The sequence below is a fragment of the Gymnoscopelus braueri genome, assembly GCF_963280865.1.
Source record: "Gymnoscopelus braueri genome assembly, chromosome: 18".
In the NCBI taxonomy this organism is placed as follows: Eukaryota; Metazoa; Chordata; class Actinopteri; order Myctophiformes; family Myctophidae; genus Gymnoscopelus; species Gymnoscopelus braueri.
Genome location: NC_137618.1, coordinates 7,889,486 through 7,912,899, shown reverse-complemented (window position 1 = coordinate 7,912,899; position 23,414 = coordinate 7,889,486). Strand labels below are relative to the sequence as shown.

The following is a 23,414-nucleotide window of genomic DNA, read 5'->3' as shown; positions in this document are numbered from 1 at the left end:
CAGTGGTTTTATGAATGGCCTTGTTTTCAAATTAACCGTAAGCCTAAAGCCGGAAAATGGCAGATCTACAAGCTCACAGCGCGTCGCAGCTATTTTTCGGTCCACGTCACTGGCTCATAGTGCGGCACAGAGTGCCACACTATGAGCTTGTATATCTGCTATTTTTTAAAAATCTTGAAAATGTGTGCATATATCTTTGAATATATATATTTTTTAAAGCGATTATTTTTTTACTCAAATCTTTGCTCCGGAGGGTCCCTGGAAAAAAATCATTTTCAGATGGGGGTCCGTGACCAAATGTGTATCAATTTAGGGGTCCTTGGCTTGAAAACCACTGCACTACAGTATACTTGTGGAGACATTCAGTCCTCACAAGTATAGTCACACACACACACACACACACACACACACACACACACACACACACACACACACACACACACACACACACACACACACACACACACACACACACACACACACACACACACACACACACACACACACACACACACACACACACACACACACACACACACACACACACACACACACTTCACTTGCACTGTAAATTTACACGTGACCAGTGGTGGACAGTAGTAACTAAGTACATTTACTTGAGTATCTCGTTGCTGTCGAGCAGAAACCTCTCATCTCCATATTTTAACTCTTTGTGTTTTTTCGTAAAGTAACGCCCTACCATACTACAGCGTCACACAAAAGCATCTAAAGTAGCAGATCTACAAGCTCTAAACGCAGCATGAAGCGACGTGTTTTGAGCTTGTAAATCTGCTACTTTTGCTATTTTTGAATTTGAATCCTTAAAAAAGTTAAAGGTTTTGGACATACTGTATGAGGTTTCCACCTGACAGAGACGATATGTACTTTACCTGAGTATTTGTATTTTGGGATACTTAGGACTTTGATTCTACAACATTTGAAAGACAATGTCTAAAACATTTTCAGTCAAACAGTCATGTTTTGGGTGAACTACTCCTTTAAGCCTTTTTAAAAGCAAGTACTCCAGTTTCTCAGTATTTCACAGAGAAACGTTCACTTGTAGTCGAGTGAAATTAAAAAATTTGACCAGTACTAGCTATACTTCTACTCAAGTACTCGAGTTGAGTACTTTGTCCACCATTATACTCGACACCCACACCCACACCCACACTCACACACACGCACGCACTCACACACACGCACGCACTCACACACACGCACCCCAAATGCTTATTTCACCCCGCAATTCTATGTGTCATTTATTTTCACCCTTCATATTTGCAGTTCTCCTTCACTTCTATGGACTCTGCATTACCGTTCTTAGAACTTTGACGGCATGACGCAGATTCAGAGTGAGAGCAGTGACCTATACAGCTCAGCAGACAGAGTCTATGAATCATGAATGTACAGTACATAATGCTTCCAAGCACACACACACACACACACACACACACACACACACACACACATCGACCCAGACACCATGACACACACTCACTATAGAATGCAGACATTGAGTCATTGATATACTGTCAGAGGTGGAAACCTGTCCAAAACGGTTACTTTTCAGGATTCAAATTCAAAAGCATCAAAAGTAGCAGATCTACAAGCTCATAGCACGGCACCGTAGCCGCACTATGAGCTTGTAGATCTGCTTTTTTTTCCTTTATATCTTAAATTTGTGCAAATCTTTGAATATGTATCATTTTTAAAGCGAATATTTTTAACTCCAATATTTGCTTATGGGGGTCCCTGGGACAAAATATTTTGAGATGGGGGTCCGCGAACATAATTTTGGGGGTCCTTGACATGGAAAAAGTGTGAGCACCACTGAGATAGCAACCAATCAACAAAAATGTTAGGTATTTGGCCGCAGACCCCCATCTCAAAATATTTAGTTCCAGGGACGACCCCCAGAACCAAAGATTTGATTAAAAAAATTTCGCTTTAAAAGAATACATAGAATCAAAGATTTGAGTTTTTTGCTCATAGCACGGTACCGGGTGCCGCGCTACGAGCTTGTATATCTGCTATTTTTGAACAGCCAAAGTACAAAATAATGGTTATAGCTCAAATCTAAATGTGTTAATTTATGAAAAAAACACATCAAAGTTATAGAATATGGAGATAAGAGGTTTCTGCACTGTGGATCTTTAACATTCACATCTCCACACATTGATTTAGATCAGTGCTTCTCTAACCTTTCACACTCAAGAAGACCCAGAAGAGAATTTCCTCCTCAGGGACCCAAAACTTACAAAAACTAGTGAAAATAGCCAATCTACTAAGCTTAAGATGCGACGCCTTTAGAGCTTGTAGATTAGCTATTTTAAATAGGCCTACAGTATATGGACATCATTAAAATAAATGTTATTTTTTATCTTTTGAAAAAATGTGTTGCGACTAGTTGCATTGGTGTGGACTGGCCTTGTGGTTCTGAAACTTTCCTTTCAAGGACCGCCTCCATATTTTAACTAATCATAATGAATCAAATTACAGCGTCACACAAAAGCACAGAAGCTCAGGATGCCTGAAGAAGGTCCTTGACTGAAAGGTTTCATCCCAGACAGTAAATATTCTTTTCTCTATTGAGCAAGTGAAGACGGTGTCTGGGTGATTCTATTCATTGACTTGCATAATTTCATCTTGTATACTTTGATCTTTCAATGGATTCCAGCGATTAACCAAGATATGGCTTCTTGTCACTTCTTGTTCCCCGTTTCTTAGATTTGCATTTCTCGACCACAAATGTACAGAATGTCATTTAGATAGCATGTCGTTTAGTCTGATGCTCGGTTCATCGTTTACCTGGCATCCTATTTTTTGTTTTGTTTAGTTTTTTGAGGCGCTGTTGTTCTCTCTAATAATGTGATGTTTTGCCTTGGTTATCGACTATTGTTCATCCTTATTCTGCTTATTTTGATGTCGCCCTTGTAAGTCGCTCTAGATAAGAACATTGCTAAATGCCTAAATCAGGGGTCTGTTCTGTTTTAGGTCTGCTCTTCTTTCCCTCTACACCAAACCTCTTTGCCGAAAATAGCCTCGCAGCTCGAGGCATTGTGAGCTTGTAGATCTGCTATTTTGGGCTAAAGTTCTCCTTAGAATAGGGATGCTAGGGTTCAAGTGGTTAATGTAAATACATATACAGTATATATCCTATCACACAAAGATTTGTTGGAACCCTGTAGTAACTCTGAGGACCCCCAAGGGGTCCCGGACCCCCTGGCCTAAATTGTAAATAAATTGTATACATTTATGCTCCACCAACGCACCTGTCGCAGACAAATTATTGTCCGGTGTCCAAAAGACATAAGCAACCAAATTGCCAATAATTTAAAAAAAATAAAACCCAACAAAGAAAAAGACGTGATGAATAAAAGATCATTCTCACTACAGTATGTGGGAAGAAATGTTTTGTCTCAGTAATGGTTAATGATGGTTGTTTTTGATCAGCTCAATTGATCACAGCCAGCAACATTTCAAAATTCTATTTGATTTTGACTGTAATAAAACGAGACACACACACACACACACACACACACACACACAGAAGGTGTTATTAACAACCCTATATACTTCGTTGACCGGGATCTACAAGGGGTCTGTACTCGGTCCTCTCCTTTTTACCCCCTCTACAAAAAATCTCTTTGCTGACAATTGCCAATCTACAGGCTCACAAAGCTTGTGCCTCGGCTATTTTCAACGAATGCTGGCCTACTATGACAACATTCCCAGAAAAGGGATGCTAGGGTAGTAGAGTTCATGTGGTTAATGCAGCATGCATGCGTGGGTGTACACAGCATACAGTACATACATGAGAGAGAGACTAGAGAGTAAACAGTGTGTGTGTGTGTGTGTGTTCAATACAGCCAGAACAACAGAGCAGAACATTAGCATTCACACTGTCCTTTATACTGTAGATGCAATTTGCTACAAGAGGACCAAAACAATGTGATGCAAAACAAGAAGGGACATAATATTATTATAATACAAATATATTTTGTCACCGTCGGGTGGAACTCTTGAACCCTTACTTCTGTCTTCCAAATGGATCCAATGTAGTCATTATTTAGTCACAAACTCTTGTTAATGCTTTTCATTGGTTCAATATAAATGTTATGAAACCCACAGACAGGCTTAAAGGGAGAAACCACTAATTTTTCAGCATTGAACCATGTCATAATATACCTTAGAGCTGTTGTGTGGAAATAAGAAAAAAGTCCTCCCCCTTCTATGTCGCCTAGAACTAGAGAACTGGAAGTGAGATTCCCCATAGTCCATATTCACACGGCGGCCATTTTGGAATTTAACATTGCGTTGCAGTGGCAACTGGGGTGGCATTTCATTGACTTAATGGCAATATGGCCGCCGAGTGAATATGGTCTATTCTAGTGAATGAGGCAGCCAAGAGGGCGGGCCAAAGAGTACACCTTCCGTATGTCACTGATCACATGACCCCAACCATCAATTCTCCAGTTCTAGGTGACATAGAAGGGGGGGGACTTTTTTTCTTATTTCCACACAACAGCTCCAAGATATATTATGACATGGTGGTTCAATGTTGAAAATGAGTGGTATTCCCTTTTAACCACTTTCAAAATCATCCCTAAAAAAAAACGTAAATACAATGTAGGCTACAAGCTCACTTGTCAAAATTAGTGGTGGGAAAAAACGTTCATTTCAGTGAACGAACGATTTCGTTCACGTTCACGGCAATGATTCGTTCAAATGATTCGTTCACATTCTCGTTCAGTAGCGCTATTTTCTAGTGTTCAAAATGTACTCGAGTAAAAGTACAAAAGTATTGGCATCAAAATATACTTAAAGTACCAAAAGTAAAAGTACTAATATATTTGAAAATAGACGATCTACAAGCTCACAACGCGTCGCGATGCGACGCGTTGTGAGCTTGTAGATCTGCTATTTTCAAATAGCCTAGGTATAAAATAGGGCTAAAGTGGTTAATGTATGTTTTATAATGTGTGTAAAACACCATCGCGGGAGCGTTTTTTTTTTCGTCGCGCGATGGTGTTTTACAAATGAACTAGTTCTTTTGAACGAATCAATCATGAACGACACATCACTAGTCAAAATACAGTACAATCTACAAGCTACACAACGACGTGTTGTGAGCTTGTAGATTGGCTACTTCCGCTATACTTTTGTGCAACACCGTTGTACGACGGCATAGTATAGGACATTAATTCACAAAAACAAATACGGAGATACAAGGTTTCTGCCCGACAGCAAGGATATTTGTATGAGTTGTTCGGGGGAAGTGTTTATGACAGCAGCACTCTGCACTCTGCAGCAGAGCAGACCAATAATAATGGTGTGAAAGATCCTGATTAGATTTGTGGATGTGCTCATATCCAGTGGAACGCCTTGTTGTTTGGACAGCACTCACACACTGCTGTAATGACTTCCTCTGCATATTGTCTCTGTCGGGGGTATGTCCAAAACCAGTACTTTTCCAGGAAATAAAAAAAAACCTGCGTTCCAGTGGATCCAATGTGGTTTTTATTTAGTCACAAGTTCTTGTTACACATTACCTGCCAAACACGAGTATAACCGTTGTTGAAAAATACACCCGCTATTGCCAACAACGAGTATAACCGTTAAAAAAAATTAAGGTTTTCTTTTTTTCTTTTTTTTTTCAATTTATCCACACAGAACCAGAGATATCACGATCCAAAGATTTCTAGCTCCATTCACTCCTTGGTTAACTTATTACTTTAAAACCCTGTATCTCGGCTCCTGTGTACTTTTTTTTTTACCATGTTATTTTGGGAAAAACATGCTATTTTCAACTGGCTGCAATTATGACAGTAATAACATTACCGCAATCGGATTATTTTTTTCCACGATTCTACGAGACTCCTGTGTGTGTGTAATGAGGGGATCACCGTGAGGACGGTGATCACGGAAAATATTTTGTGACTACTTAAAAAATGTTTTTTTAACATTGCAAACAATGCTGGCAGTGGGGGAAGTAAAAAAAAAAAAACCCTCTGGCATTGAATGTGTTAATACCTAATTTTAATTTTTTCCTTTTTTTGTTAATACTTTTCATTGGTAAAATATTTATAAAACCCTCATTGGTCAAATATTTATAAAACCCACAGACTTGGCTTCCCTGTTTTGGGCATGTCATTATAGGCAAATATGATTATTTTTAACAAAATGTGAATAAATAAAATAGCAGATCTACCTGATCTACAAGCTTGTAGTTCTGTTATTTTGGACGATTTTTGCACAACACTGTCGTACGACAAAATGTAAAATATAGAATAAAAAAAAAAGATGCAATATGGAGATGCAAGGTTTCTGCCCAGTGACCATATTGTTGCTGTCGGGCAGTGTTTTGACACTTTTGAATTTGAATCCTGAAAAAGTAACAGTTTGGTACATATGAGGTTTCCACCCGACAGAGACGAAGATGTTAAATGCGTCTCAGCTGCATGTATTTCCTGAGCCTCTGTGTCGCCAGCAGAAATCCTTCTCTACTCAGATGGCCCTGGCTGCCTCCACCGTCTCTAATTGACGTCTCTGTTAACCCATTGAGAACTGAAGCCAATTCTACATGTCTCCTAAATCTCAACAGTATTCTGAAAAACGTATGCTTCTATATCAGTGGTGCTCAATCTTTTTCATGTCAAGGACCCCCAAAACTATATGTATTTGGCCGCGGACCCCCATCAAAATATGTTGTTCCAGGGACCCCCCAGAAGCAGCGATTTGAGTTAAAAATGTTCGCTTTAAAAATATATACATTCAAAGATTTGCACACATTTTCACGATTTTTAAAAAATAGCAGATCTACAAGCTCGTAGCGCGCTATGAGCTTGTATATCTGCTATTTTTAAATAGCCCAAAGTGTAAAATAATGCTTTTTAGCTCAAATCTAAAAATGACACAGTTCCAGGTCATAATGGGTTAACTCGGCTCATATTCAATTTCCATCTAATAAGTTCCTTATTTGCATGACTTTGTTATCTCTAATTAATTCGATTTGGCCATTCAGTGCAGTCTGGAGACATGCATGCGTTTAAGCAGTGTGTCTTTTGCAAATGGCTGAAAAGCCACTTGTAGATTTCCACTCATTTTGTAAGTAGAGTTCTCCTCGGTTAAACTCCTTGCTTCCTGATGGAGCAGAGCAGCACATAACCCTTTCAAACCGGGAACGCCATCACTGTCATTTTTAGATTTCTTTGGCTATTCAAAAATAGCAGATGTACAAGCTCGAGCTTGTGCGATTTCAAAAATCGTGAAAATGTGTGCAGAATCTGCAAATCTTTGAATATATATATTTATAAAGCGAACATTGTCAAATATTTTGTTCCAGGGACAACTCAAGCAATACTTGAGTTACAAATTAAAAAACATATATTCAAAGATTTGCAAAAAAAATTCAAGATTTTCCAAAAATCTGATCTACAAGCTCATAGCCCGGCGATATTTTATACTTTGGAGCTATTTTTGAATAGCCAAAGAAATCTAAAATGACAGATTCATTTCCGGATGAAATGGGTTAAGAAAACACTTAAAACCCCAGCATCTCTATTCTAGTTGTAGTAGTTTAGAGAAATTAGGGCACATCGTTTCATCAAATTAAAGGTTAGGATTTGAATGGTGTGTCAGCCGAGTATAACGTAAACATAATTGTGTTGCACCCTTTTTGTGATTTTTTTTTTCAATACACAATTAACATTTTACTGCGGAAAATGTGTTCATGTGTGTATGTTTAAACTGACTAGTTTGACTAGGAATGACTAGTTTAACACATATAACATATTTGGGGCATCAGCTTGTTTAGATTATTATTGTAATTAATAACTTCAAATGTATCTTCAACTAGTATTTAGTAAAAAAAAAAAGGAGACATTTAGAGTGATCTAAACATGTTCTGCTTGTTTTGTTTGCAGGATATGAGAAAGGGTTCACATTAACCCCATGGGACATTGTTTAACCCTTTTACCTGCAGTTTGTCCTGAAATAGTGTCATGGTGTGCTTTAATCTTAATAATGACCATTTTGATTAATTCCCTGGATCAACATTGTGTGGGAAATGTGTTCATTTGTCTCTGTATAATTTTTATTTCAATAGTTTTCTACTTTTTTCATTTTCGGGTTTGGGGTCAGGATATGTGTAACAAAGGGTTAGAAATGAACCCCATGGAACATTATTTCAGCCTGGTACCTGGCAGAATCTTCAAATGCACCCCATGCGGGTGGACCCCTCTTTCCATCTAGACTATACTTAATGTGAACAAATAGGACAGAGTTGTAATACTGTATAACTTCCATACAGTGTTCAGTAAACATAATAACATGAGTTGTTGCATCTAAACCTAAACAATCTGTGTCAATGTTCCCAACAGTTCTTACTACAGCAGAGCTCACATTCCAGGGAGGAATGTATCAATCTGTGATGACATGTCTGAAATACTGGAATGGAGCGTGCGTGTGTGTGTGTGTGTGTGTGTGTGTGTGTGTGTGTGTGTGTGTGTGTGTGTGTGTGTGTGTGTGTGTGTGTGTGTGTGTGTGTGTGTGTGTGTGTGTGTGTGTGTGTGTGTGTGTGTGTGTGTGTCAATACATCTCAAGTGGCAAATTTGCAGCAAAGTGCTTTTTACTCCACTGCAATTATTTGACAGCTTAAGTACTTCTTCCACCACTGTTCCAAACAAAGATGCTGTCTCAGACAGAATGCACAGAGGCTTAGTGCAATTCTATTGTTATTATGCTAAAGCACAACAGCCATTTTAATGTCTGGCAAATGATGTGGAAATTCCTCTAGTCAGTTCTGGCACACTCACACTCAGCAGCAGCATGTATGACGCATAACGACTTGTCTTGAAGGACAAATCCAACATGAAACACTGGAACGCGTCACTTACATCAGCCCACTTTCATAGGACTTACATCAGCTTCTGAAAAGGACACACCATTCATGGTCCAAGGACAGAACAATTTTTTTTTTAACTACTTCTTTTCACTGATGAAAACTACATCAAAACTAATTAAGCTAAATATGTTCACAAGTTCGTCAACAAATAAAAACATGACAAAAATGTCAGGGAGGGACTAGTGGAGAAGAGATCTTTAGGCATAAGAGAGGAGTTTATACATTACAAGTAAGACGCGCGAACGCTGGAAGCGAACGCAGCCCTATTTATTTTTTTGTCTTTTTGAAATTGTTATGTTGTGTATTTGCGGACTTTCACCGTGATGGGGAGAGCGTAGAGAGAAAGTCACGTGACTGCCTCCGCCTCGTATTGAAGTTAATGGGGGGGATATGGTTCTCCTATGCACAGAGTTTCGGAGTTCCTAGTCATCTATGCACGGAATTGGCGTTTGGCAATCCGTGCTATTTCACCGTGTTTGGGGGGCGATCGGGTTGGTTTCATACCACTCTGTCAGCAGCCAATGAAAGCGCGAGTCACATGGGGGCGCGGCTGCACACAGGCAGTGCACACAGAGCCTCACACAGAGACACAAGCCGAGCACGGTGTCATAGGGCGCGTTCGAAAATTACGCACCGGAGCACACTCGCCTATTAGTTTGTATTGGCCAGTGCGCTCAGTGCTGTATTTTCGAACGCACCCATAGTAAGCTCCACTTGGTCGGAGGCGTGGCTTTGCCGCGCCTCCTTCCGCGTTCGCAATGACAGCTACAGTGTAGTAGACAAAACTACATTTTGTAGATGATCTTATAAAAAAATATGTTATTACTGGTAGATTTCACTTCAGTTTAATACAGGACAAGGGTCTTAATCTCATCTCTAATGTCAAGTACTCTGTAGAGAAAACATGGCATATTCTCCATTAGCAACGAAACATGGTGAGGCTTTGCTTATAGGCTTTCTGATTCAATACGGTTTCATTTCAGTCACAGAGTCACAGATTCACGAGTCACTTACTGTGACTTGTGAGTCAACTCGTGAGTCACCATCTTTGTTTGCTGAAACTGTCTGATTCACTTATGAAAACATTATTTCAGTCGTTTTGATGAGCTGTGGCGATGCTTTGACAAGTACACCAGTAAAAACATGCAACCAATTAATTATCACATCCCCACCGTCAACCTGGCAAACATGACAACTGGCAGGCAGCCAACAGCTTGACAAGCAGCAGTGGCCGAAAGCACCAGTAGAAACACAAAATGGTGGTTCTTCAGTGGTTCTTTGGGGTGGTTGAGGTGCTATAGCATTGGTTCTCAAAGTGGGATCCGACTGGGACCCCCAGGGGTCCTTGGGGGGGGGGGGGGGTCCCCAGCAAAGGAAGTTAACATAGCATCACAATCTTCTTAACCACTTTATCCATTCATATGTTGGCTATTCAAAAATAGCAGATCTACAAGCTCACAGCGCATCACTTCATGCCGCGCTGCAGCTTGTACATCTGCTATTTTTTGAAAATTTGAAAAATATTAATTAAAACTTTTTTTTTTACACAAATCATCTCTTCTCCCTGGCACAAAACCTTTTCAGATGGGGGTCCGCGGCCAAATACATATCAATTTAGGGGGTCCTTGGCATGAAAAAGTTTGAGAACCACTGATATATGGCACCTCTGATGTAGAACCTGTTTGGACCATGAATGTAAAAAATAGTTACAAATGTGATCTACAAGCTCACAACACAGCTCAACCTAACACGCTGTGAGCTTATAGATCAGCTATTTTCACTTTTCTTCATAGGTTTCATGACATACCTCTCCCCTCTGGTTGTGATGTATATAACATAACATAAAAATAAAAAAAACTATCACAGAACTTCACAGGTGTAGACTGACACACCCCCCTTCTCCGCTCCCTCCATTGGCTCCCATGCAGTTACTGCCCACACATACAAAACACTGATGTTGGCCTACAAAGCAACCAAAGGTAAGGCACCCCCGTATCTTCAAAGCCTGATCCAACCCTAAAACCCCTCCCGCTCTCTCAGATCAGCTAACACAGGGAAGCGGTCAGAACCTTCCTAAAACATCCGGGACAAGTTAACGCTCCATGCGTCGCAGACTCTTCTCCCTTCTGGCTCCCAAACTATGGAATGAAATCCCCTTTGCAATTAGAACCACAGACTCACTCCCAATCTTCTGCTGTAATCTGAGGACTCACCTCTTCAGACTCCATCTCAGCCCGTAGCACTTGCCCTAGCCTTGACGACCTTGCAGGATTATGCAAAGGCTCAAATGTAACTTAAGATAGCATGTTATGTAGACAGATGCCAGGTCATTGTTGACCTGGCATCCTATAGTATAGTGTGTTTAGTTTCAATGTACAGGCTGATGATAGGTTCTTGGTTTACGCATGTATTCGTTATCATTAGATTATTGGTTTACTTATGTATTACTTTATTATCAGATTACTATTTCTATGCATTTGATGTATTATTGATGTATTATGATGTATTATCTTGTGTCGTTGCTTACTGTAAATCGCTCTGGATTAAAGGAGCATTTCACCCCTGGAAGAACTTACAGTCACTCAATGTTAAAGGGATTGTTGGCAACATTAAGCCTAAATTAAAAAAATATATATATATTTTGCATTTTTTCCCCTCTATCAGCCACTATATAATGATGCTGGGGTGTTTTCCTGCATTGAAACACAGTCCTCTTTCTGAAATCCGTATTTCCCTACTGTTTATGTTTGTGTCGGGCCGTAAATTAACGCACGCATGTGCGCAACCGTGCGCGTCCGTGTCCGTGTGAACTTTTTACTTTCAGTTTGAAAACGCTCTCAAACTTCGTTTTTGAGGCACATAATTTACTTTTCAAAAAGCGTTTGGATAGAATTTAGTTGTGTAACTTCATATATGTGGTCAATTTGTCATGAAAGAGCCTATTTAAAAATAAAAATTCAGACAACCGGCAGGGGCGGGCAGTTCCGCGAATTGTATCCGAATAAAGCAACCTATATTCGGCATGGTCCGTTTAGAAGTCCCCTTAACTCTATGGAAGTCCTCCATGCGTCAACCCCTGGTGGTCGGGGAAACGAACTGCTGGAGTTTTTTTCTTTGTTTATCTCTGAATCGCCTACAATCCCTTTAATAATATTTGTAGTAGATAACAGTAGCAAAATTTGAAATTTGCAAACTATGGCCAGAAAAATATAGAAGTCTGTGTGTTTGACTGTGGTTTGACTGGACTGCTGCATTACTACAATGACCATAATGCTTTGGGGCACTGCCCTTCCTTGTGGGGAGGGGAGGCTGCGTGGGGGTGTAGTCTACATTGTAGTCAGGAAATAAGGTGAGATAAAGAGACTATGAGTCAAATGACTCATAGTCTCTGAGGATATGGATACAAATAAAAAAACACAGATAAAACACAAAAAACACACCAGGATCATGTTTATGGGTCATAGACCTAGATATAAATAGGGGTTTGATCGGCGAAATGTCCCTTTAAGAGCGTCTGCTAAATGCCTAAACTGTAAAGTGTAACTGACCTGTGTGAGACTGCGTGAAGACAGCCAGGTTCTGTCCGGGGGCGGTGTGCATGGTGAAGGGGTAGTCTCTGGGAACCTGCAGGGTCTCGCTCTTCTCCCCCGGGGAGCTCAGTGTGGACAATGCCTTGCTCAAGGTGAAGGACACCTCCTATGGCAAACACACACACAGCAGAACAAAACGTTTCATTGATCCACTTAAAGACAAGACACGAGCTCTTATATGGACGACACTATGATGTTCAACACACCTTGCTAAAAAATGAGAAAGAGAAAAAAAACATTTGTTTGATGCCATTTTGTACTGAAGCTTTGAGGCCAAATGATATATGTTTGCCGTCGGGCAGAAACCTCTTATCTCCATATTCTAACTTTTTTAGTTTTTTCGTAAATTAATGCCCTACTTCAGGGGTCTTCAACAGGGGGTCCGGGACCCCTAGGGGGTCCTCAGTCAGAGTTACTACAGGGGGTCCGCCAAATCTTTGTGTGATATGATTTTCTTTTTTACATTAACCACTTGAACCACTTTAAAAAAGTATATATAAATTCAACCTAAAGATTTGCACACATTTTCACAATAAAATAAAAAAAGCAGATCTACAGCCGCGCTATGAGCTTGTAGATCTGCTATTTTTTATATAGCCAAAGAAATCTTAAAATGACACAGATGCGTTCCCGGTCTCAAAGGGTTAATCACTTTCATGTTCAAAAATCTTCAACGCATTGTGAGCTTGTAGATCAGCTGTTTTCACAACTTTTGTGCAACACTGTTGTGCAGTGATGTACATACAGGGCATTCATTTGGCCAATGGTCGTCCACCATCAGGCGTCCACTGAGATCCACTGAGATTCTGCCCGACAACCACCATATACTAAAGACTAAATGACACAACTTTGTAAACATGTTACCATGGAAACAAGCCTCTGGCAAGGGATCAAAAAAGCCTGCTAAGTGATGTAGAGAATTATTATTCCTAGATGAGTAAGAAGCTCTTCCTGCAACAATAAAAACAACAGGAATACCAATTTGGTTCTAGATACTATATATATATATTTTTTTTCTTTTTATCACAGTTTAAACTTTTGAAAATGTATAAATTGTCAGTGGTGGAAAAAGTACTCACATTTGTAGTACATGAGGTAAAAGTATCAATACTGCAATGTAGAATATACTCTGTTAGTAAAAGTCCAGAATTCAAAATGTACTTGACTCAAAGAACAAAAGTATTGGTATTAAAATATACTTAAAAGTACAAAAGCAGAAGTACTCATTGTTCAGAATGGCCCATTTCACTAGTTTTCAAATGTATAAAAAATATTTTGAAAATAGCCGATCTACAAGCTCACAATGCGTCGCATCGCGACGCATTGTGAGCTTGTAGATCGGCTATTTTCAAATGGCCGAAATGTATAGGGTTGAAGTGGTTTATGTATGTTTTGTAATAATAATCAAAAACTAAAAAGTAACTAAAGTTTTCAAATAATAGTGGATAAAATATTTGCCTCTGAGATGTAGTGGAGTAGAAGTAAAAGTATTGAAAATCGGAAATACTCCAGTAAAGTAAAAGTACCTCAACATTTTAGTTAAGTACAGTACTTGAGTAAATGTACTTAAGTTACTTTCCACCACTGTAAATTGTTATAGTCCATCTCGTCTCCTTTGACTACCTTACGGCTAGTAGGTACCGTACATCTCTTAGCAGCTAAAGGAATATTATTTCATTTTTATAGTGTCTTTGAGCTGCTTGCAATGCGAGCAGTGATCAGATGTAATATTAAAAAGGTATTGTTTTAGCTTTGGGCTTCACCAGTTTATATTCAAAGTTCTTGGGCTGGTTTATGAGACTACTCTCCCAAATGTAGTCATTGTTGCCAGTTCCTTTAGAAAGAACTAAGGGCTCGCAACTCACTTTTATAATGCTCCAGTCCAAACTTCATTATATTAGCTGTCACCATAATAAAGTTTTGAGCATTATAAAAGTGAGTTGCGAGCCCTTCTTTCTACATGACTTCACTGTTTGTGCTATTTGACCAGGCACCAAGTCCAAGATATAGGGGAATGTGCCTTAAATTATTTTTGATCAATGCTTTTGAATGTATTTTCTTTTGTAGGAAACATAAAAAAGGGATATTTACTCACAACCCATAACAATGGGTCTGTGACCCAAAGATGGGTCCCAGCCCATAGTTTGGGAAACACTGGTGTAGACCACAATGTCAGTCATGAGTTCTACTGGCTGCTCAGAGGCTCTTGGGGGCGGCAGAGCTGTTAGGGGTTAAGTGTCTTGCTCTGTGACATTATGACACGTATAGTGGTCAGACTGGGAAGCCAACCGGTGACCTTCTGATGACCAGACCACCTCTCTACCCACTAAGCTACAGCCACAATATATACACTATGCCGCTTCAGTGTGTTTCTGTTGTACATCTGTCACAGGGTGAATGGAGAACCAGGTAGATTGAAGACAGAGCGCTCGTTTTTAGGCACGGGGCTTCGGTGCGAGGCGGGGCTTTTCGAGACAGGGTTTATTAGCGAGGCTCGCGAGAAGGAGGACGCGGCGCTGCGAGGCGGGGGTTTATTAGGGGAATGCTGAACACGCGTTCACACGCACACGCTTGTCCATGACGGAGGCGCGCCGACTCAGTAGAGCTTGAGGCCGAGGAAGCGCGCGCGAGTGCCCGCGCTGACCGGCCGATGCTCTACTAGTCGACTCAGCGCCGTTTGAGTTGTAAACCGATAGGGACAGAATAGTTCTTTTCATGGATCACTGTGTGTGTGTGTGTGTGTGTGTGTGTGTGTGTGTGTGTCAGGGAGAAACTAAAACAAATTGAAAGCATGAGCGTGTGCGCGCTCGCGTGTGTGTGTGTGTGTGTGTGTGTGTGTGTGTGTGTGTGTGTGTGTGTGTGTGTGTGTGTGTGTGTGCTCGCGGCCATATATGTTGTGCACAAGCCTGGCTCTCTAGTGTTGCTTCTACAGAATTGCTGGGTGGGTGGTAAAAACGAGCGCGCCTTCTTCAATCTACCTGGTTCTCCATTCACCCTGTAACATATCCACTACATCAGGGCTACTCAACTTAAGATGGCTCAGGGGCCACTCAGCAAAATACCAAAAGTCCAAGGGCCGCAAGCTAAAAATGACGGTCCTATTTTGGATTTTTGGATTTTGTAACACACACTACACATTGTTATTGTTATAAGAAAATGTACATTTTCATATTCTTTTCACTGTACCTGTTTATTTTGTGTGTATGTCCAGTGGCATCAGTTCAGCAAAAGCTAAGGTAGGGCAAGGTTAGGGTTGCCAACTTTCCGGAGACTATTTAGCATCTGTATTATCCCAAGGGGAAATTCTATTCCATTTAAATAGGAATTGGGGAACCAAAACAAAGCGGCACCGCAAAACCGGATGGGCAAAATCCGGAAAGAGATTTTTTTTTCTTTTTTCAGTAGGCGTGGCCTAGACCGGATCATATGGGTCTTTAGTAACGCATACCAGGCTTTCCTCCGAGGTGGAAAGACTGGTGACGCGAGGTTACTACATACTGTATCCTATGTTGGGTCATATCTTCCACTACACTAACAATCTTGCAATTACATTTACGCTATTTGCACCAATAAGTTAACTGTGTACAACGGCGGTTCTCCAACCTTTTCATGTCAAGGACCACCAAATTGATATCTGAAAATGTTTTGTGCCAGGGACCCCCAGAAGAGAAGATTTGTGTTAAAACATAAGGGAAATTTATTCAAACTTTTCCAATACTTTCTTTTTTTTTAAATAGCAGACAAGCTTGAAGCGCGGCACGAAGTCACGCGCTGAGAGCGTGTACATCTGCTATTTTTAAATAGCCAACGTACAAAATATGGATAAAGTGGTTAAAATGGTTGTGATGCTGTATTAACACATTTAGCTGGGGACCCCCTGGAACCCCCCCCCCCCTCCCACACTTTAACCCATTAAGACCTGAAGAAGTATCTGTGTCACTTTTTCATTTGAGCTAAAAAGCATTATTTTACACTTTGGCTATTAAAAAATAGCAGATATACAAGCTCATAGCGCGGCACCGAGTGCCGCGCTATGAGCTTGTAGATCTGCTATTTTTTTTAAATCGAGAAAATGTGTGTAAATTAATATATTTATATTATTTTAAAGCGAACATTTTTAACTCAAATCTTTGCTTCTGGGGGGTCCCTGGAACAACACATTTTAGATGGGGGTCCGCGGTCAAATACATATCATTTTGGGGGTCCTTGACATGAAAAAGTTTGAGCACCACTGATATAGAAACATAGGTTTTTCAGAAAACTGTTGGAATTTAGAAGACATTTTGTAGAAATCGGCTTCAGGTCTTAATGGGTTAATATTAAGGGCCACTGGTATACGATGCGATGAGATGCGATACGGACTAGCCGACGCCAAGTGGGGGACTCCTATGGATCGCTGCCCTCCACCACACCCTCCTATCCAGCATCAGGGGTTCGGGCGGGGCACTGCAGTGTTGTTAGCTCCGCTGCCACAACGTAGTGCGTCTATGTAAGACGGCGGAGTGCCTCTTCCACAGTGTCAGTTTGCTCGCAAACAGCCAAGGACCCCTGGGGGTCCCCGGACACCACTTTGAGAACCACAGCTCTATAAAGTATTCCAGGCAAGTGCCCTCCGGAGCCCTTCTGATCCTGTTCCATCGAGGCAGACAACCTCGAGCACCACTGGCTGTAAGCAGTGGTGGAAAAAGTACTCAAATGTTTTACTTAAGTAAAAGTATCAATACTGCTCTGTAGAAGTACTCTGTTACAAATAAAAGTCCGGAATTAAAAATTGACTTGAGTAATAGAACAAAAATATTGGTATCAAAATGGACTTAAAGTACCAAAAGTAAAAGTACTAAAATGTTTGAAAATAGCCTAGGTATAAAATGAGGCTAGAGTGGTTAATGTATGTTTTACAACGTCATAATTTATATCTGCAAAGTAACTAGTAACTAAAGTTTTCAAAAGAAAATTGTGGAGTAAAAGTGCAGTATTTGCCTCTGAGATGTAGTTGAGTAGAAGTAAAAGTATAGACAACTGAACTGGAAGTAAAAGTACCTCAAAATTGTACTTAGGTACAGTACTTGAGTAAATGTACTTAGTTACTTTACACCACTGACTGGCAGTAAGCAACGGTTCTGTCCTCCGCGTTGAATGCCAGTAGCTTTTATTTTCTTGGCACCGAAGCTTGTGGCCGATCTAAAGTACCTGCACTCCATACACTGTACTGTAACACTCTAAATAATGCTGTCACTGTATACAGGCTACTCTGCACATACTCCAGACATATGGCCATTTTGACAGACTGGCTTGCAGTGGTGGGAAAAAAAAGTTCATTTCAGTGAACGAATGATTTTGTTCACGTTCGCGGCAATGATTCGTTCAAATGATTCGTTCACGTTCTCGTTCAGTAACGCTATTTTCTAGTGTTCAAAATGTACTCGAGTAAAAGTACAAAAGTATTGGCCACAAAATATACACTTAAAGTACCAAAAGTAAAAGTACTAACATATTTGAAAATAGCAGATCTACAAGCTCACAACGCGTCGCGATGCGACGCGTTGTGAGCTTGTAGATCTGCTATTTTCAAATAGCCTAGGTATAAAAAAGGGCTAAAGTGGTTAATGTATGTTTTATAATGTGTGTAAAACACCATCACGGGGGCGTTTTTTTATGTCACAACTAAGTGAACGCAACAGTTTCAGAAAGTGAACGAGCTCGTTCACGTTCATGGCAAATGAACTAGTTATTTTGAACGAATCGATCATGAACGACACATCACTACTGGCTTGACTGTGGACGGTCACTCTGTTCCTGGCAAGCTACAGTAACCTCAGCTAATTTCCCCTGAGGGACGTATAGCAGTATAAGTGTCATCTGATCATATATCTCAGCAGGGTTGGATTCGCTGCCCGACCTACAAGCTCACAACACGTCACTATGCGTTATGAGTTTGTAGATCGGTTATTTTCGATATTTCTCATACGAAGGAGTACATACGGCTTAAGTGGCTACAAATCAAACCCTGCATCTCAGTCAGGATACAACCCAGCACATTCCTACTGCTGGCCGTATCTCATCAGATAGTGTTGTAACACGTAAAAACTAAAAGTCTATACTGTTGAACGATGCTATTTTAGATGGGGCCTCTTAAAACTGTACAGACTGGTCATATTTTCAGACACAAATAAACCAAATCATATTCCTGGCAGCTATAACGAGTCATTCATTTGAGTGAGTGAGTGAGTGAGTGAGTGAGTGAGTGAGTGAGTGAGTGAGTGAGTGAGTGAGTGAGTGAGTGAGTGAGTGAGTGAGAGAGAGAGTTGTGTGTGTTCTAGGTGTACATAGATTGCATCTACAGTCATTTTAGGTTTACAGTGACACCTAGTGGTGACTATGTTTTAGGAGTTGTCATCCCAGTCAACAAAGTGAGCCGTTTTAAAGTCCATGTCAGTGATCTTGTCTCACTGGTTGGTGAAACTGAACTCAAATACTGCATACAGTACACTGTTGTATTAAAGCATTGGTTTGGTTCTGGATCAGGGCCCAATTGAAAATCTTTAAAGCAGGGGTCTTCAACGTGTTCAGGCCAAGGACCCCCTAGCTAAGAGAGAGATGAAGCAGGGCCCCCCTCTATATTGTATAAATTGGTCTGCTCTTTTTTCCCTCTACACCAAACACCTCTTTGACAAAAAATAGCAGATCTACAAGCTCACAACACCTCGCGCTGCGAGGCGTTGTGAGCTTGTAGATCTGCTATTTTTTGGCTAAAGTTCTCCTCAGAATAGGGATGCTAGGGTTCAAGTGGTTAAGGTAAAAAAATATATATCATATCACACAAAGATTTGTCGGACCCCCTGTAGTAACTCTGAGGACCCCCTAGGGGTCCCGGACCCCCTGTTGAAGACCCCTGTATTAAAGCATTGGTTTGGTTCTGGATCAGCGCCCAATTGAACATCTTTAAAGTGTTCACGGCCCACCAACTTGACCAGTGGTCAGATGGGTGGGCTGTGTGCTTTTTCAGAGCCTCTTTATTTGAATAATAATTCAATTGATTGTGTTCCGGCTTGGATCGATGGAACGAACATAGTATCATTTAAGTTGCTATTTATATGCAACACAATGAAAACTATTTTTGTCATTGTGTTACATATATAAAATAGTGTTTGCCAATTATTTGGGGGGCCCACTTACGATACCCTAGCCGGCCTAGCGGACTAGAGGTTGAGAACCACTGCATTAAAGCACTCCTGAACACTTCTTATATCTATATAAATGATATTAACTTAACACAACAAAACTGTAATCATTAAGACTCACCTCTGTTCTCCCATTTTTCCTGGGAAGAAAATAAGAAATGCCATTACATTTCCACCATAACCATACATTGAAATGAACATATTTATATGTTATACCAAAGATTTAATATCCAAAGGAGTAGGCCTGACCTCTGGTAGTCGAATAGTCGACTAATTAGTCGAGGGGTGTCTGAGACTTATTATTATCTCTTAGTCGAATTATTTAAAAAAATAAAAAATATTATTATTATTATTATTCGACTGAGAGATTGGCCTAGTTTTTATTAATTAACTAATAGTTTGCCAAAAATAGGATATACATCATGATTTATTGGGAGAAACCAATAGTATATGTTAAATCAGACACTAAGCACCCCTACAGCCCAAATGGAATGTTCCTCTATTGCATAACATATTTTTTGCATGATTTGACTGAGAGATTGGCATCGAATCAGACTGATTCGACAGCCAATCTCAGTCTAATCTTTTTTTTTTGGGGGGGGGGGGGGGGTGTCCTTAGTGGACTGCCAGTCGACTATTGGCAATTAGTCGCCAATCAGATTTGACAATACAAATCCTTAGTCGGGGACAGGCCTACAAAGGAGTAAAGACAATGCTTACTTTCCAATTTTCAGTTTCCCCACTTCTCTCTCGGCAGATTTGGTCCATTGCTGGGAGAGATACTTGGGAACCTGATGAGAATGAGAGAGAGAGAGAGAGAAGTGAAACATGGAGAGAGGTTATAGCAGGTGAGTCCAAACCTTTTCCAAAAGGAGGTCATGTTTGTAAATATGAAAATACATTAGGGCAGACTGTATCTCCTGTCATACTGTACCTTTGGACCATAACAAAGTCATATACAAATGCATCACATTACAAACAATGTTATTAAATTACAGTGCAATATCATAGTCTTTTGTTGGCAGTGTAGCCAAGTGTAGCTCATCTGTACTGTGAACAATAAAACAAGTCAGTCTATATTTCACGTGCATGCACTGCATTGCTATTATATTTACACTCCAATAAATTGCTTTTTGTTCAAACCAGGTGTGAGACGGTCTCTACAAAAATGTAGCCTATATACTGTACAATAAAATAAAAAATAGCATTTCTTTTACATCTTGAGAATGAGACTATACAAGGCATTGGTTCTCAAAGTTGGGTCCGGGGACCCCCAGGGGTCCTTGAGGGAGTTCCAGGGGGTCCCCAGCTAAATGATGGATAGTTAGGAACCAAATAGACCCTTATGGGTCTGTAACTCAGAGAGTGTCGCTTTGGATAAAAGCGTCTGCTAAATGACTGTAATGTAATGTAATGTAATGTAATGTAATGTGTACAAATGGAACCAAATGGACCCTTATGGGTCTGTAACTCAAGAGAGTGTGCAAATGGAACGGTTCCATTTGTACACTCTCAGAGTTAAATTAACATTGACTTTACAACATAAATTGCGGTCCCAGAGATAGAAATGCAATTAAATGGGGGTCATTTAGTGTCAATGACCCCCATTGTCAATTTGGGGGTCCTTGACATGAAAAAGTTTGAGAACCACTGACATAAGGAACAAGCAGTTGGGAAGCTTTATTAATTCTACTGAGTAGCCTCTCTGCCTGTCTGCCCAGAGCCATAAATAATACATTTTATTATAATACTACAGGGCCATATAAAATATGCCCTCATGCCACTAGTATTGACCCCTGAAGCAGGGACTCCCACAGAGATACATATTGTATAAAATTGTGTTGCAGGTTAAACTTTTTCATAGATTTCATAGATAGCTTCATAGACTTGTTTGACAGCACTAACATCAGTGTTATGTAAATTAATTTGTGCCAAATAGGCCTACACATCAATTTGAGGGTCCTTGACATGAAAAATAATGTTTGAGAACCAGTGGTGTAAGTACATGTACTCAAGTACTGTATTTACAAATTTGAGGATTTTTTTTTACTTTACTGGAGCATTTCCATTTTTCTATACTTTTACTTCTACTCCACTACATCTCAGAGACAAATATGCTTTTTTACTCTACTGCAATTATATGAAAACTTTAGTTACTAGTTACTTTGTAGATTTTAACTATTTTATTTTTAAAATAATATATTTTAATTGTATTATTACAAAACATACATTACCCACTTTCAGTCACAATTTAAACTTTGGCTATTTGAAAATAGCAGATACATGTTGTGAGCTTGTAGATCTGCTATTTTCAAAAGACTTACACATTTTAGAGGGGGAATATTCTGCACAACTAGTACTTTTACTTTTGGTACTTTAAGTACATTTTGATGCCAATACTTTTGTACTTTTGCTCAAGTGAATTTTGAATACTGGCTTTTACTTGTTCCAGAGTAGCTACGGTATTGATACTTTTACTCAAGTAAAACATATTGAGTACTTTTTCCAACACTGGCTTTAACAATATTTTTTGATAAAAATGTGTTTGTTTGTTTGTTTGTTTAATTCTACTTCATACTAACCTTCACCAGCCAAACACCTGTGCTTTGTTTGATTCCACTCAAATCAATCTCCGCCTTGTTGTTGGACATTTTTACATAGGTTTGTTTACACACTTTGGGAAAGACCTTTCTCCTCTTTCTCTACGACGTGCAGGTGTTACACAACAATGGTGACGTGTTGAATTCTGTGACCCCTTATCGCAAGACAGCTGCAACTAATTACATTAACGACGACTCTGTGCTGTGGTGGAAAAAGTACTCACACTTTTTACTTAATAAGTAAACTTATCAATACTGCAATGAAGAAATACTCTGTTTGAAGTAGAAGTCCGGAATTTAAAAATGTACGGTAGTAAAAGTACAAAAGTATTGGTATCAAAATGTAGCCTACTTAAGGACGCTCTGTGCTCTCCTCCTACAGCTCTGTGTGTAGATTGTGTCCATGGCAATTAAAGAATGTTCAGCTCACACTGCCACCCAGTGGCGAAAAGTCACCCAGGGCTTATTATTCTAGTCCAGTGGTTCTCAAACTTTTTCATGTCAAGGACCCCCAAATTGACACTTTTTAGCCCGCGGACCCCCATTTGAAAAGATAAGCCAGGGACCCCATAAGAGAAGATTTTTTACGGCTCTAGCAGTGATTCTCAACCATTTTAATTTCAAGGACCCCCGGTTTGACATGCATTAGGCTACGGACCCCCATTTAATGGCATTTCTATCTCTGGGACCCCAATTCATATCGTAAAATCAATGTTAATTTAATTCTGAGAGTTACAGACACATAAGGGTCCATTTGGTTCCTATTCATCATTTAGTTGGGGACCCCCTGGAACCCCCTCAAGTACCCCTTTGAGAACCAATGTTCTAGTCCAAGAGTATTGTCAATTGAGCATAAGAGTCAACATGCAACATGACTCAACAAATAGGCCTGGAGCACTACAAAATGATGGAGCACACAACAAATATTTCACCAACTTCTGTACACCTGTAAAGTGATGAAATGAAGCTGCTTCTGCATAGCATCTATATCGTGCTATGATGTGTGAAAGTACTTGAATGTTTACTGTAGTATACATTTAAATACATGATCTACTGTCTATGTGTGTACACTGTGCTTTTGCATGTAAAGTCCTGCTGTCTTCTTCATACTGTGTGGCTGTATGTATTAGGATCAGGT

General features: G+C 40.0%; 1 protein-coding gene across 1 annotated transcript in view; it reads right to left on the bottom strand.

Annotated features, from left to right (window-relative positions):
* LOC308105759 (general transcription factor IIF subunit 2-like) overlaps positions 1-22,327 on the bottom strand; it is a gene marked incomplete at both ends in the record, with an annotated part of 88,561 nt that extends 66,234 nt beyond the window's left edge. Inside the window, 4 exons of the mRNA XM_080456686.1 lie at positions 12,454-12,601; positions 19,798-19,816; positions 20,397-20,467; positions 22,259-22,327. Coding sequence (XP_080312812.1) covers positions 12,454-12,601; positions 19,798-19,816; positions 20,397-20,467; positions 22,259-22,327 — 307 coding nt within the window. The remainder of the gene's footprint in view (positions 1-12,453; positions 12,602-19,797; positions 19,817-20,396; positions 20,468-22,258) is intronic.
* Positions 22,328-23,414: the final 1,087 nt, after the last annotated feature.